Below are 16,898 nucleotides of genomic sequence, written 5' to 3' on the forward strand. Positions count from 1 at the left end.
GGTTTCTCTAGTGTTGCTGGCTATTTGCTATTGCGCTGTTATTTGGTTGCATTTATGTTTAAGTGGTTACTAGGTGGCTGCTATGGTCTTGCTCAGTGGTTGCTGAGATGTTGCTATGGTTTCCCAGGTGTTTGCTATGGTATTCCTAAGTGGCTGCTAGGTGTATGCTATAGTGTTGCTATGGTATCGCAGGTGGTTGCTATGGTGCTCCTATGTGTTTGCTATTATGTTGCTAAGTGGATGCTAGGTGGTTGTTATGGTATCACAGGTGATTGCTATAGTGTTGCTACGTTGGCGGTTGCTATGGTTGCCAACGCCCACTGCCACCTTTAATTTCCTGCTACCTTAACTTCACTGCTGCTCAGCCACTGTTTCATCTGACTAGCAAACTTATCAGCTGACCTGCTTGCTCAAGTTTTCAAATTTCAACATATTTAAGACAAATGCACAAGGAATAATATCATTTGTGGAAATTAGCCTGCATTATTGGGTTCTTTCCCATTTCAATGCACTTTTAAGTTTTCCTGACAGAGATTTGCTGCTTGAGTCACCTGCCATTCATGTCGCTCATTTAACAGACACCAGGAAACAAGTCAGGTAGTGATGGCCTCATACATCAGTTCAAAGGTTGCCACATCAAAGTAACACTGATCATTTAACACCAACTAATAAACAAACAAAAAATAATAACACCTGTTCCTCCCAGACTACAACACCAACAGATTTAACCACCAGTCCAAAAATGTTCATAAAACAATTAATCTTAGCTTTATTGTAGATTCCCAGCAACAGGGCATATTGTTCAGTACTAACTACCAGTTCTTGCCAGACTACACCACCGACAGATTGAAATCCAAACATCTTTAAATGGCTTAATTGTGGCAATACACACCGTTTACGTCCACTATGACTGCCAAAGCTAATAAAGACTTTCCACATGAAATAAAATTTAACAAATGTGTTTATAGTAAAGTTTCAAGTTTGACTTTTTTAGCATGTGGTCACTTTACTTGGCCATAACTTTGACATGCCACCCACTTCATGCTGCTCCTTAAAAGAACTACTTGTTTGTGGTTGGATATGGACACCAAGTTGTGAAACAACCAGGGAGGCTACCACACAAAAGAAGTTGCTTGCACTGATCTGTGACACTACAGAATCGCCAGCATCTTTTATTCTCGGCCTCCACCTGTCTGTAGCTCATTAAACTTGTAGTACTTATTGCTCAACATGGAAATTACCCATCAAAGCATGCATGGTTGGTGTCTGGCCCATGTCCTATTGCTTAAGAGCTAAAAAAGCCCTTTGTAATTAAGTTTCTTAGCAACTTATTGCATTGCAACATTTTTTTTTGTTTGCATTAATGAAAAAACTCACAATGAATAGATTTGTTTGTAGGAACTGCACATTTTCTCCGCCGATTATTATGACAAATTATATGAATGCGCAATATTACTTAACACTACTAGACGCAGTGCAGCAAAGTGCCCTGTGCTTTATTACGGATGACCAGTGTATTGTTTTGTCCTGATCCAGCAAATGGACTATCCATCTCTGCAAATACTGCAGAAACATCCCTCCTTATTATCAATAGCGAGGATCTGTTGTTGTAATATAATATTTGAACATGCCAAATGTAATTTAATATTTAATAATTTCATAAAAATTGAAGTTTAATCTTAGATTTCTCAAATAATCAGTTCGGATTTGCTCATCTGGTCCTCCGATTTCCAAACTAGCTCTTTGTAGCACATGCAGACAATGGCTATGAATATTTGGACCAGTACAATATACAGACATGACCATATAATCTGATAAGATCTGTCGTATGTAGTAATAGGTGTATCAGAATGGCACAGTCTAATTTGTTACTCTACATCTATGATTCACCCAACCTACACCTTGATTAAATCTGAGGAGCTGACTCACGCATGTTACACCCTAGGACACCAAAGGTTTATTAGCCATGCCTAAACATGCCATATGCAAACAATGAAATAATAGCCTTTGGCGCAAGTTGCTCTAAAGCGCAGAGATTAAGCAGTACATATATTAAATTCTTGCTGATTGTGCACAGACGAGCTGGGGTTTATTAGCCTTGTCCAAGCATGCCATATACATACGGTTACAGGTAACAAGCATCGACAAATGCAAGTAAACTGCAGAAAGAAGCTCTTTTGAGTTAGACATAAAAGAAAACTTGCTTGTTTTACAGAGGCCAACTCTTTTGTCAGCTACTTACCAGAAAAGAAACTAACGGCATGCACAGCTAACAGATTCCTGTGTTGTGATAGTTTAGTGTCCCATGGTCATTCGTAAGTTTAGTTTTATACAACACGTGGGTATAATATGTAAGAGGGATTATAGGAACTGGTTAAAAAAGAATGATTTTGAAAACTGACTGGGTAACAGTCAGTGTATCTGTTGGGAAGTAAGTATTCAGCTTGCTGCTTTCACCTCTTAAACTCCTAGAGACCACCGGTGGTTCCAAAATGCACTTCATCATGTTCTTCATAACTGTCATATTTCATAAGCTGCATTCAGAAGCTGGCCGTCGTATGAGTCTTCTTTCCAGTCTAATAGATGGTGATGTCATTTTAAACCCTTATAATAAAAGAAGCTGAACTCTTTTTTTTTACTAAAAGTCGACCCATTTTTCCACAAATCTGGGCTATAAACTATAAACAGATGATCTGCTCTGTAAACATTATTTTTTATAAAATGATACAAAGAGTGTCTAAGATTTTTGCCTTTCAGCTGTAAACTGTAAGCGTACAGCAATATGTTTATGATCATAAAACACATTTTCTGTTCATTTGAGGGCAGCTTTTACAAAAAAGTTATTCTCCCTTATAAATTGGTCATGTTAGTTTAGATGGAAAAGCCAAAATATACCCTGGAGAATAAGAGGCTATCCAGGATAATTTTTACAACAGCAAAGCCAAATATGCATATAGGAGACTTTCGATAACCCTATTTTGCTTAGAATGCATGATTAAAAATAATAAAAGAATGAGAAAAAAAGGTGCAGCAAGTAGATCTTCCTAAAAAGATGCTGGTCCAATACTTTGTAGAATTTCCTTTTCAACAAAACGCTACTGTCGTCATAACTTGGTGAGAAGGGAAGTCACAGCCTGCAATAACTCAGAATTTCTTTCAGGTTATGAACAGAAGGTGATAATAAACAATACAAAAGATAACCTCTGCCCAAGCCAAGCCTCAGCACTGCCAAAACAAACGGCTCAGTTCCAAAGAAATTACATTCTGGTACTAACGACATTGCACCTCTTAGCAGTGGTCATGTGGTCAACCTGTTGCCAACATCAGAACCCTGTGAGTTCCACAGAACTTTCCTGCTCACTTCCAATTTATCCAAAATAATCACGCTTCATTATTTTTTGGACTCCACATGAAAAAGGGAAAGACGAATACCTTCTCAAGGCTAGATGACTTCCTATACCCTGTTCTTGGCAATCTCAGAAGCTATCTGCAAACTCACCATATTGTTTTTAACTGAGCAAAATACAGGCACATTGTAAGCACAGAATGCTTAACCTCATGAGCTGATGGCCAGAGTAAAGCAGACAGGAGTCTGACAAAGCTAATGTCACGTCTTTCTTTTGAAACACTGACATGATGGATGATGGCTGCCTGACAACATATCGGACCAACACTGGTTTCAATGCCAAGGACGCCTGTTAAACAGCAATAGGACAAGCTGTGTTGTGTTAAAGCTGTTAAGGTGTAGGAATTTGGATCTTATATAATGCAAAAGAGATCATACACATATTTTCAGATTGCAGAACATCACTGTTCAAGAGCATGACTCATAACTTTTGCTTTCAAGGTGCACTTTCCTGCTTTAGATCACAGAAATAACACTTAAAATAATAATAACAACACATGACGAGTTAAGCCTTAGATGAGAGATGGTAGAAAGAAATGCTGGCGCTAAAGCGAGGCAGGCAGAGATTGCATAACGTTTGTGAGGGAAGGAGGAGTTGAAAGGTTAATGGAAGTTAACAGCAGTTTTTCCCTCAATGACAGGAAGCCTTTTACACTCCAGCTTTTGTGGTCTTTAGTAAAGCTTAATTGTTCTGAAAGTGCATGAGGCTAAATGGGGCTGCATGTATCCTGCACTGAGACAATACCCAGGCAGGTGCACCAGCAGAGAGACATACACATGCGCTTTCCTTCAAAGATGAATACAGTTGTCTTAAACTGTGAGCCACTTTTCAATCATCACAGCAAAAATTGTTGCATGTATTTGCCATATATAAAAAGACTACAATTCAATGTTGGCATAATGCCAGGAAAGAGGCTGGTGAATAGAGGTGAGCTGCGGTCAGTCCGTTTTTTTCTTTTGCACCTACATACAGCTAAATATTTCCCAAGTGGCTACCAGTTTGCTATTATCAAATGAAGTGCCTTTACACATTCTTATCCTTAAGTTCTTCACCTTATAATCCATTATTCAGTAACTACAATGAATGGTTCAATACTAGTACTATGAAATTAACATGGAAGATATGTAGTTATTATAGTGTGAGAACAAAGTACGGTGACCCTTAAAGTAAGGGCTTAAAAATAGAGTCAGATAAAGACGAGTGAAAGGCCAGTGCAACATCTTGCAGTCTAAGCAGATTTGCATTAGGCTGATTTAGGGGGTATTCTTTGAATTACAGGGCCATATTTTAAAAAAAACCCATCCAAATGCATAATCAACAATATTGACAAATTGGTAATAAGAAGTGATAAATGTCTGTATTAATACTGCATGAATTTTTTTATTTAATCACAGAATTGAAATACCAGATCTTCTCATTATAAAAAAAAAGGTTTAACTAGAAACTCGATGGCACTGAACATTAATTGGTGAATTAAAGACCAATGATTTGGCTTACAATCTGTTAAAGGGGAATTCCACCATTTTCTAAAAGTCTACATTATTCAGTGGTTGAAATGTAGACAAAGTGGTTCATTTTAGAGAAACTTACTGACTCTGATTCATTTACAGTGGTGGTGAAAGGAACCACATATAGCCATTTTATTTACTATCCAAAACCACTAATGTATACAAGTCATCTGAGTTTTTATATGTAATGTTGATCATGGTAAAAAAACGGTAAATCTGATTTTAAAAAGTTTTCTTTGTTTTTGGGAGGGACTATGTTGCCTTAGAACATGTATCACTCCACCAACAGATTAGAATAAACTGATTAGGCCAACTGCCCTGTGATGGACTGGCGACCTGTCCAGGGTGTATCCTGCCTTCCGCCCGATGACCGCTGGGATAGGCTCCAGCACCCCCCCGCGACCCTGAGGGAGAATTGGCTTAGAAAATGGATGGATGGATGGATGGATGGATGATTAGGCCAAACTCAAAACTACAGTACAACAATGTCTCCGACATCAGGCTGAGTATTCATAACTATTTCATGTAATAACTTTCTGTGATGTAGCTTTTATGGGCCTTAGACATCCACTTTAAATAATTCTGCTTTCTGGAATTAAGTATTTTGCACCAAACTACACTAAATGACTTTGTTTACTTCTCATTCAATTAATTGAATTGAATGAGGAAAGCGCCAACCGCCAGATCTGTTACATCCACTAACAGACGCCTGCACTGACTAGTATCGCATTGAGTGATGAGAGGAGCCACCCTACCCTCCCAAAGAGAGCGAGGCCAATTGTGCTCTCTTGGACTCCCGGCTACGGATGGCTGTAGCATCACCAGGGATCAAACTCGCGATGTCCTGATGACAGAGCCAACGCTTAGACGGTTGCACCACTCGGGAGCCCACGACTTACTTTTTAAAGTCTAACTTCTGAACCTCTCATACAGACAGACGATGAAACAGAAAGTCACATCGAGAAAGTGAGACATGCACAGGCAGACAGATTGAGGGGTAGATGGACAAACTGGAATTAGCAGGACAGGCAAGTGATGGAAGTACCTGATCGGGGCTTCAGGCCAAAGACAGTCAGAGTCGTGCTGAAGTCAGTGGAGCGCATAGCCTCCTATGACGAGAAAAAAAAAAAAAAGATCACATCTTTCACGCATATTCATTGTCATCTTTTAAGTGCTTCGTTGTCTAAACCAGTCCTTGAAGATGGGGTTGAGCGATATGACAGTACGTTATCTTATGTGTCATTATCATTAGAATAAATTACGTCACCATATGCTTTACTGAGCATGGAGCTGATATCGTCTATATTTCTAAGATCGCTGGCCAGTTTGCCAAAAAATAATTCAGAAGAATTGTGTAGGACCTGCCAACAACAGTCAATGATGTCACATCTTAATAAAAACCACATAACAGCAAAAAGCTGACTGAATGCTAGCCAATCGCAATTAATCATATTAATTATTAGAAACTTTTTTTTTTGTTGTTTGTTATTTGATACTGTATCTGTATAAACTACAACTAAAAATCATGATATCATATCTTCAAATTTCTGAGGATGTCAAACATGTTTGCCTTTTTGCTCACCCACACTGACGGACCCACATAGAGCCCTTCCCTTATTTTGCTCTGTTCAGGCTTCCAACACACCTGAACCTAGCAATCAACACAGCCTGGGACAGGTGCGCTAAGAAAATGTGGGCTGTCTAACAAATATCAAACATATAGAGATACATTCTTTCTCACATTGTCACGCATTTGACTCCTCGACTCAAACTCCAACTCCCAGAATGTGCTGGGAAATCATGCGACTCTGGACTCCAGCTTGCGCTGATATCAGTGCTCGAAATCTCGAATTCTAACGGTTTACATCTGAGTCTCGTTGTAGCTTAGAGTACAAAGCCCGGGCTTTAGAGACATTCAGTGCGAGGTACTGTTTCTCTGAATCTACTGTGCGGTCGCTTGTCTGATTATTATATTGACCGAGTTTATGACCCTTTTCTCTTCGCTGTTTGACCACGTCTTTCGCCTTCGTGTTTGTACTTCTGCTTGCTGTCTTTGACTTGTGTTTTTGACCTCTTGCATGAGCTGCCTACTCTTTGTGTTTTGTCCCTTTTTGGATTTGACTGTTTGGTTTTTCACCACAGACGTCTGGAATTCTGTCCCCACGTGACACACATCAGCGATTGCGCAAGAACTTTATCACATATTGCATTTTTTTGTCTATATTGTGCTGCCCTAGTAGAAACTGCAGGCTTGGTCCATGAGGCCTCTTTTGAGAGTATTTAAGATCACAGATTAGGACAAGGACTAGCCTGGCCAAAGCAGCAACAGAAAAAAGTCTATTTTGTGCAACATCCATTAATCAACATAACAGAAACAAATCTTCTCTCACAATACTTGTTGGGTTTGGAGAATACAGAGCAAGCAATCTGAGACAACTCCTTAATAAAGAATGTCTCCAGGTCCACCCGGATCATAGGACTCTTTTTTGGAATGCTTCACCATATTAAACAGTGGGAATGAGTTTTTTTTTTCCTGAATAAGCTTTTTTTTATGGCAAAACCTCCTTGAGGATTTATTATCAACCCAGTTCCAGGGAAAGCTCTAGTGGTGGCTAGTGAACTCCAGGCCTTTACTTTCGCGATTAAATGAAAGCAGAAAAATGTTTGCCTAACAAACCATCCTCCTAACTGTCAATGTAGGCAAAAAACATTTGTGTCCTCTTCCAGGTTCACTACAGTCCTGATTGTCTTAAACTTTGAGATTATTCCATTTTCAGGCATTTTCAGAGCTACTGCCTGATTTACAAAGGTCATACCTTTCCTTGTGTCCATTCATTTGGTCCGTTGGTCCCCTCATCATAAAATTTACACAAAGTACAAAGGGCAACAAGAATTTTTTAAATTGTATCAAAAGCTGAAAAATTATAAAAAGATAAACATATACAAGAGAAACATATACAGAAATATCAAACGTGACGTGTGGGCAATGGTGGACAGTAACTAAGTAAATGTAATTGGTTACTGTACTTATGTAGTTTTTTCATGTATCTATATTTGTGTGTTTTTCCTTTCACTCCACTACATTTCAGAGTCTAATATCCGACTTTTTCCTCCTACATTTTGTGAAATCTGTTGTTCCTTTTGGTTTCTGGGTGTATAAAAATGTAACATGTCAAAAAGAAAGAAGCAAGAACACCAATCAGGGCACAGCTGTCCCTTAGTTTTGAGCTTGTTTTGACCTGTTGCAAGAATATGGCTCAGCATCAGTGCAGCAGCGAAAAACGTTGGGAGCACATTCGTCACCTAAATGATGAACTAACCTAACTTTGTGTAAATAGAGCACAATATAGAAATATGTCCACACATGCAGTCGTGACTGACGCGGCTTTTTTTTTAACTTATACAAACACTTTCATTTTATAGGTAATAAGTTTTGGCCAGTTTATGACTATGAACAGAGACCTACAGATGCTTTATAGTATATATAGTACTATATATAAAGGAAAACTATTTGTTTAAAACAAGTTTTTATTAAGTTTAAACTTGTAACCAAGTTGCAAATAAATCAAACTGAAACTTCACTTATTTGCAAAAAGCTATTTCAGAGCCACTCGGTTCTCCCTGATGGAAACTGTTTACCTTCAGTGTTTTGTGCTTATGGTCATTTTAATAGACGTCAGCGTCACTAATTAATGACGTTCTATTAAAAGACTGGTTTACCAAGAGAGACGCTGGAGGACTTACACCTGAAATGAGTTCATGAAGTGAGTCTTTTTACAAAAATGATAACAGGACATGAGTCATAATTACTCTTTTAGTACTTTTACTTTTGATACTTAAGTACATCGAAAGGCAAATAGTTTTGTGCTTTTACCCAAGTTGAGGTCTAAAGGGAGGAACTTCTACTTTTACTGGAGTAATACTTTACCTTGGGTCAGTGGTGGACGAAGTACACAAATCATGTAAGTAGAGATACCCAAGGTAAAATATTACTCCAGTAGAAGTAGAAGTCCTTACTCTAGACCTTAAATGGAGTAAAAGTACAAATGTATTTGCCTTCAAATGTACTTAAGTATAAAGTAAAAGTACTAAAAGAGTAATTCTGGCTCTGATGTCCTGTTATCATTTTTATAACCAGACTGGCTTCATGAACTCATTTCAGTTGAAAGTCCTCCAGCGTCTCTCTTGGTAAACCAGTCTTTTAATTGAATGTCGTTCTGAGATCTGACACTGATCTCTATTATGTATCATGATGTGATTGTGAGACACAAAACACTGAAGGCAAACATCCATCAGGTTTCCCAGGAGTCCCACTGAAACAACTTTTTACAAACAAGCAAAGTTTCAGTTTAAAGTTACTTTGTAAATTAGATACAAGTTGAATAAAAACTGGCTTTAATCTCAGATTCACAAATAAGCTTCCTTTACTATGTTGATCTTTAGGCCTCTGTTCATAAACATAAACTAACCCAAACTAATTTACTATAAAATGAAAGTGTTTCTATGAATTCAGAAAAAAAGAAACACGTCAGTCACGACTGCATATGTGGACATATTTCTATATTGTGGTCTATTTACACAAAGTTGGGTTAGTTCATCATTTAGGTGACGAATGTGCTCCCAAATTTTTACACTGCTGTACTGACGTTGAACCGTGTGCTGCACTGGGTCGGTATGACCAACAGGTCAAAACAAGCTTAGAACAAAGTGACCGCTGTGCCCTGATTGGTGCTCTTCTGTTTTGACATGTTGTGTTTTTATACACACAGAAACCAAAAGGAACAACAGATTTCTCAAAATGTAGTGGAGTAAAAAGTAAGATATCTGACTCTGAAATGTAGTGGAGTGAAAGTAAAAAGTCGTCTGAAATGGAAAAACTTAAGTACAGATACACAGAAAAACAACTTAAGTACAGTAACGAATGACATTTACTTAGTTACTGTCCACCACTACCTTGGGTATCTCTATTTTAACTCAAGTACGTGATCTGCGTGCTTCATCCACCACTGTGCGCAGGTGAGTTCATGGAGGGTTAATAATGTTCTTTGGGAAACTGTTTGCACAATAGCGTACAGTAGGCCAGTTTTTTTATCTCGTTAAAAGACCTTGGATTTGGTGTTTTTTTCAATGTGCCACACAAGAGTATAAGAACAAGGCCAGTTGAGCCAGCATGGCCTGAAATGCTTTCGACAGCTCCTATCAGCTCTCGCATTTTCACTTCACAAATTTGAAACAGACGATTATCAAGTTAAGGGATTGTGTAACAGGAGATGATAAACAGGAAGATGCACAATGCATGAAACCAAAGACAAGACACACAGATAAAATCATGGTACAATTACAAATGGTCAATGCTGAATAACACCACCCATCTCCGAGTTCTAGGAATACACACTTACAAACATACGCACATGCACACGTAGAGCTCACCTCACAGTCATTGTCGGTGGAGTTTCTTCGTGCACTCTGACACTTGTACTGAGGGGAGAAAGAAAAGAAGGACAAGGACTTTTATCTATTCAGCATTTCTGTCAGAACATTCAGTTTACCTTCAACTTTCTATCTTACTCCTTCCAAAACTTTCCAACATTCACTCAGTGTTTTCTTTTCAACGTTTTCATATTAAAGCAGAGAAGAAGATCACTTAAGTGTCTCAAGGTTGTTCAGTCGAGGGTGTGCTACCGTGTTTCCATCACTCTATAAAACAAAGATCACCAACACTGACACTGCACTTAAAACCACAAGCTGCCACACCTGCTCCAGGTAATGCACTTCTTCAGAAATCCTTAATTGGTTGGATCAGATGCATTAGGGTTGGCATGGGGACAGGGTGGCATGTCAGATATGGGTTAGAACTAAACTCTGCAGAAAAGCAGATCTTCAGAAGAAGGGTTGGTGATCACTGATATAACTGATAAACAAAGCTTCCTTTATCGTTAGATGCAATGTGATGAGTGTACAAGCTTATTCAGGGCATAATCCACATCAGTAAGTGCTTTCTTTGTTGAATCAGAGTCACAGTAAAATGTGACTGATGTGTGGTTTATAATTCCTGTTTATGGGTTTGCTTGTTCAAAAATATAGTTTGTGAGAAAAATTAAATAACGGTCTAAACACTTTTGGCTTTGTTAGATCACATTCTTTACATACCCTACAAAAATGGCCTCTTGTCAAGTAAAATTATTTAAAGTATAGTTACATTTATGGCATTTTGGCTGACGCTCTTATCCAGAGCGACTTACAGTTTGATCATTTTACACAGGTAGGCAAAGGTGGTGTTAGGAGTCTTGCCCAAGGACCCTTATTGGTATAGTGTAGGGTGTTTACCCAGGTGGGGGATTGAACCCCACTCTACAGTGTAGAAGGCAGAGGTGTTAATCACTACACTAACCAACCACTAGTTAATCCAATATTTCTCCTGTCTAATATTTCTCCTGCTTAATTTTAGATGATTTACCTTATTGCTATACATTTTTACAGTTTCAAGTAAAACTATTTCACTATATTGGCAGATAGTTTTGCTTGTTTTAAAAAATGTGCTTGAAACAAGCAAAATTACCTGCCAGTGTCTAGAAATAAGCCGGATAATCAAATAATAAGTAAGCAACCATCTCAAAATGGGAAATAGAAGTTATATTGACTGTATTTAAGATCATTTCACTTGACTAGATGACATTTTTGCAGTGTATTAAATAAATGCATCAACAGTTTAGAAACATGTGACTGACAGAGAAGAGCAAATTGGAACCATCATGTTTTCATGCTGACATTAGTTAGGCAATTAATTTTTAGAGTTACACACATGGGATATTGATGCCAGTTAAACCTGCCCTAAGTCCTTAATGGCAGCATGTGGTGAGCTCATTTATTTAGGCTCAGGGTGTATTTTAAAACAAGCTTTCCTAATTTCCGTTCCTGATATTTCAAGCCTCGTGGTATGTGTCAGATACAGAGCATGCAGCTGGCCAGCCAAAGTTTAGTCAGGTTATCCAAATGCAAACAGCCACTTGGCTTGTCTTGGCCTCACGATGAGCATGTTAATGCTGCCTCTGTGTGTATTATTAACATATGATGACTAAATCATCTCACCACATAATGTCAGAATGATATTCCTGTCTAGAACATCACTGTAAAGACACATAATTGCACCCATAGTTGGCTTCTTGTATTCGTACCATACAAAAATGTTGAAAGGCCTGGATAACAGGGTGACGTAATCAGCTATCAATGACCCGCTCACAGTGAGTGTGTATACATGCACTCAGTATCTTCTTAGTAACCCGGTTATTCAGACGGTCATGTGAACACCATGCTCCGATCTAGGAATCCGATTAAGAAATCTGATAAAGAGAGCTGGAGTTTACCTCAGTAATCAGATTTCACAGGGCGTGTAAACTCTTCCTTTGATCTCTATTGGATTTTTCAGTCGGCACATGCACGAGAGACGTGTAAAACGAGAGTTTACGTTTTACATTATGTTCACATTATGTCACATCATCTGCTGTGAGTGACAGACTGCAAAGCAGAAATCTGATTACTGCTGACTCAGTAGACCTGGGGTTTCCCACTATCTGATTACTCAAATGCATAGAAAGGTTTATATTAACGTTGATCGTATTACTGACAAAAACAGATTTTCTGCCGTTATCAGATTATTAAGTGCATGTAAACGCACTCAATAATAGGCAGAGCTCATTCCCACTCTTAAAGGCAATAATCATCATGCTGGGAAGAGAACTGACAGAGAACTAAACAGGACTAACTGACCTTTAAACAGACCTTTAAATGTGCTCCGTTAAGAACGCCCCAATAGTAGTATATTCTGTCTATATTTTGGGTTTTCCAGCTGAATTTACATGATCAAATCGTAAGGCAAGTTATTCACTAACTGCATGAAATAAAAGCCATCTATTTATTGATTTTAAAAGCTCCCCTCAAATTAACAGAACATGTTTTATAATCCCACATATTGCTAAATGCTTATCATTGACAGCTAAAAGCCAAAACCTTTGTATTATTTTAGAAAAATAATGTTTACAGAGCAGATCAATGAAGAGAAGCCATCTGTTTATAGTTATAGCCCAGATTTGTGGGAAAATGGGTCGACTTTCAGTAGGAAAAAAACTCAGCTTCAGCTTCTTTATTACAAAGGTTTAAAATTACATTACCCATCTATTGGACTGGAAAGAAGCCAGTTACAGTCTCTTACAACACCCAAATTTTGAATGTAGCTTATGAAATATGAAAGATATGAAGATTATGACTAAGTGTGTTTTGGAACCACCGGTGGAGGAGCTCAACAGGCTACAAAGCCACTCTTCTCTCTGTTTTGCACTGTAATGCTAGCTTTCTCTACTCTACATGCTTTGGAACGTCAACAGGCTTTAGTGTGACTCACTTATAATCATATAATATAATAATGATCAATCAATATAATAATGATATTGCCCAGCCGTAATAGAGTGAGTGGTCTACTTGTGTTTTGTGTTTGTTCTCCTTTAACTAAACAAAAGGCTAAATCAGTGGTTATATGGAAATGTCTTCATGGCTGTGGTGTATCATTCATGATGAGACATTTGTGACTTCTTATTCTAAATTTCTAAAGAAAGAAATTGTGAAGTTTGAAAGTTGCTTGCACTAGCACACATTTCTCCTCGGAGTAAGTTCACGAACGATCAAAACAACTGAGAATGGAACATGTGCCAGCTGCCAGAGACTGACAGTTTCCACTGAGTGAGTTCAGATGGACATCATAAACTAAGCCTGGTTAAATTCATGGAACATTATGTTCAGGAATCCAATATATTGCTGCATCACAGCTGAAACTGGGGAGCAAGGACTGCACTCAAGCAGAGAAGATTTCATCTGACTACAAAGTGCTTTAGTAATCAACTCATCTCTTTGTTTTGGCTAGCAAGCGACTGTTGTGCGTTCTATTTAGGATCTTAGACAGCAGACTGTGTGTGGCAGTTAGACGAAATGAGAATGGAATGAATGTAATTGAAATTGAATATCAATTGTGCCTACACAATCGCTTCAGGTGAACCTTTAGTTACTGCCGCCCGCACAGCTGCGATGCCAGCAAGAAACCTGATTAGTGTTTTACTTTTTATATTGTCGGAGAACTTGGACAAGTGTGCGTTTGTACCATGCTGAAGGGCAGGTAGACTCGTTTGGGTGTGGTGGAAAAAAATCTGAGCTTCATACATCAACAGCTTCATACATCATCAGCTGATATGACTGAACAACAACAAAGCTTGCTTTGTACGTGTGTGGGGCACTTCTACAGCTGTGACCATAACATGAGACAAAACAAAAGCAACTTGTCCTTTTCACAGATTGCATTTTAAATGAATGAATGCTGAACAACGTCAACAGACCTTGAAATGTATTCAAATCAATAAGTTGACACAATGAGCCCTTTCGCAAGAACAGCCCCAGCAGTGGGCAGTCCCTAAAAAGTGCAGTCTGAGTTGAAACACAGTTCAGTTACAAGATTTGGTTCTACCTGTTCGTCAAAATCTGTCTGCCAATTTGTCTTTCCACAATATACAGCACATCCCTAAAACACAACCAAAACATGCTGACACATCTGGGTTTAAACCTGCCCTAAGTCCTTTCCAGTACGCTCATTTGTTTAGGCTCAGGGTGCATTTTAAAACAAGCTTTCCTAATTTCTACTGATGATATTTCAAGCTGTGTGGTATGTGTCAGATACCCAACGTGCAGCTGGCCAGCCAAAGTTTAACCAAGTTAGCCCAATGCAAACAACCATGAAATCCGCTCACTCAAACATGGCCTGACAGAACATTAATCCTGACTCTGTGTGTATTATTAACATAAAATGACTCTGAAAATAATCTCACCACATAATGTCAGAATTATATTCCTGTCACCACATCCAGAATGCAGTGATTCCTGGCAATGTAAACACACATAACTGCACCCACAATTGGCTTCTCACATTCATTGTCACACATCCCTCTGGTTTACTACTAGACCCTGAACCGAGTACACTGAGAACTCAAACTCCCAGGATCCCTCTGAGAGTCATGTGACAATCACATCACACTGCGCCGCATCACCAGAGTTCTGATTACAGACAGCTGTTTCTCATTAAGTTATGATACTTTTTTAATCCCACAAACGGGGAAATTCCACCTCCGCATTTAACCCATCCGTGAAGTGAAACACCACATACACACTAGTGAACACACACACACTAGGGGGCAGTGAGCACACTTGCCCGGAGCGGTGGGCAGCCCTATCCACGGCGCCCAGGGAGCAATTGGGGGTTAGGTGCCTTGCTCAAGGACACCTCAGGCATGTGCTGTCAGCACTGGGGATCGAACCGGCAACCCCCAGTTCCCAAACCTCCAACCCACGACTGCCCCCCAAATTAACCACCTGTTTTAAAGCTCAGTCTTTCCATTGCACTTCGCGAAGTATTGCCACTGTGTCTTCACGTGCTTACTAAGCCATCTACGTCTCTGTTTAGCTACTTTGTGTATGACCTGTTTTTGTCTCTTCGTTTGCGTTTGGATTGCCCCTGTATTGTTTGATTTCTCCTGCCGGTATCTGACCTTGCTTCCCGTTTTCGACTTCGCCCTTTTGTTGTTGTCTGCTCTGTTTGGTTTTGACCTCCGCTCGTCTGACTTCCATGTTTTGGCCTAACCCCTTTTGTGATAAACACTTTGCTCCATTTTACCTGCGTCTACCTGTTCTGTACAGAAGCTTCAGCCATATCTTACAAAAAACACGTCCTATTTGTCAGACGCAGAAAAAAAAAGAACTGGAAGTCATTATCTGTTTATTAAAATGTGCAAATAATAAAACAATAATAAAAAACTACCACAGGATCCGCCCTGCGATGGACTGGCGACCTGTCCAGGGTGTATCCTGCCTTTCGCCCGAAGACTGCTGGGATAGGCTCCAGCACCCCCTCGAGACGGAGAAGCGGCTTAGAAAATGAATGGATGGATGGATACCACAGGATCCATGATCTCATTTTGTTTTCCATGGAGTTCCTGATTCCTCATGATGTGGATCTGATGCTGTGTAACAAATACAGAACTAGAGCTACAACTAAGTACGTGCTAAAGGAACTCACTCTGGTCGGACCGCTGCCCAGAGTGAGCTCTTATGTCACATGATAGCAATGAAGAACTACCCTTATCCAAATTCACAGAGTTTTGGACATCAGGCAGTGCATTCATAACCATTCACGTAACACCTTCCTGGGATGGAGCTTTTAGAGACTCCTCAGACATCTGTTTCCTACCATCATCACTGTGAGCAATTATCACTCTGTAAATCTCTCTAGAAAACAGTTTCATACCAAACCACTCTGTATGATGTTGTTGACAGTTAACCATTTAATTAATACGCAGAAAATCTGTTTAGTTCCTTTGTAGATCACAGAGCTGAACTGAGGTGTGTTGAAAAGCTTTATTCTTCTGCATATTATTATTATTATCATTATTTGGCAGTTTAAAAAATCTATTGATGCCTGATTTTTGTTTCCTTTTTTAAGCGATTAGTCTGAAGCCCTGCTTGAGGAGGGTTTGACTGCAGTGCCACAGAGCCGCAGAGAAACAGATTTCCACCTGCAGTTTCACTCCAGCGGTTTCAGGACAGTGCGATTGTGCCAAATATATTTACTTGGCACAGTAAATATTTATTAATATATAAGTACAAAGTACTTATAGGAAAGTTTTGCGTTTACGAACATCCCATTCATATTTCAACCAGCCGGTCTCTTCATCTGTATCGTCTCTGATGTAAACAGCAGCTGCTTGTGCTGGTCGCATGTGTCACTGTGCATATTACCATATATTGTATAATACATAATATTCAGAAAGGGAGACAGTTGCTAATATACAGATTAATCATTGGTAAGCGGTGAAACTAAGCCAAAATACATCACATTTTCAGCAGGGATATGTTCAAAAACTAGTTTGTTTCAGCCTAAAGCTTAATATTA

At 39.1% G+C, this 16,898-nt stretch overlaps 1 protein-coding gene across 5 annotated transcripts in view; it reads right to left on the reverse strand.

Annotated features, from left to right (window-relative positions):
• Positions 1–16,898, reverse strand: part of lrch2 (leucine-rich repeats and calponin homology (CH) domain containing 2) — a 110,331-nt gene that overhangs the window by 18,012 nt on the left and 75,421 nt on the right. For all 5 annotated transcript variants that reach the window (XM_037533239.1, XM_017682334.2, XM_017682333.2 and 2 more), the window contains 2 exons: positions 10,346–10,393; positions 5,961–6,024 (listed from right to left, as the gene is read on the reverse strand). In XM_037533239.1, the coding sequence (XP_037389136.1) occupies positions 5,961–6,024; positions 10,346–10,393 (112 nt within the window). The remainder of the gene's footprint in view (positions 1–5,960; positions 6,025–10,345; positions 10,394–16,898) is intronic.

The sequence above is a fragment of the Pygocentrus nattereri genome, chromosome 23 (assembly GCF_015220715.1).
Source record: "Pygocentrus nattereri isolate fPygNat1 chromosome 23, fPygNat1.pri, whole genome shotgun sequence".
In the NCBI taxonomy this organism is placed as follows: Eukaryota; Metazoa; Chordata; class Actinopteri; order Characiformes; family Serrasalmidae; genus Pygocentrus; species Pygocentrus nattereri.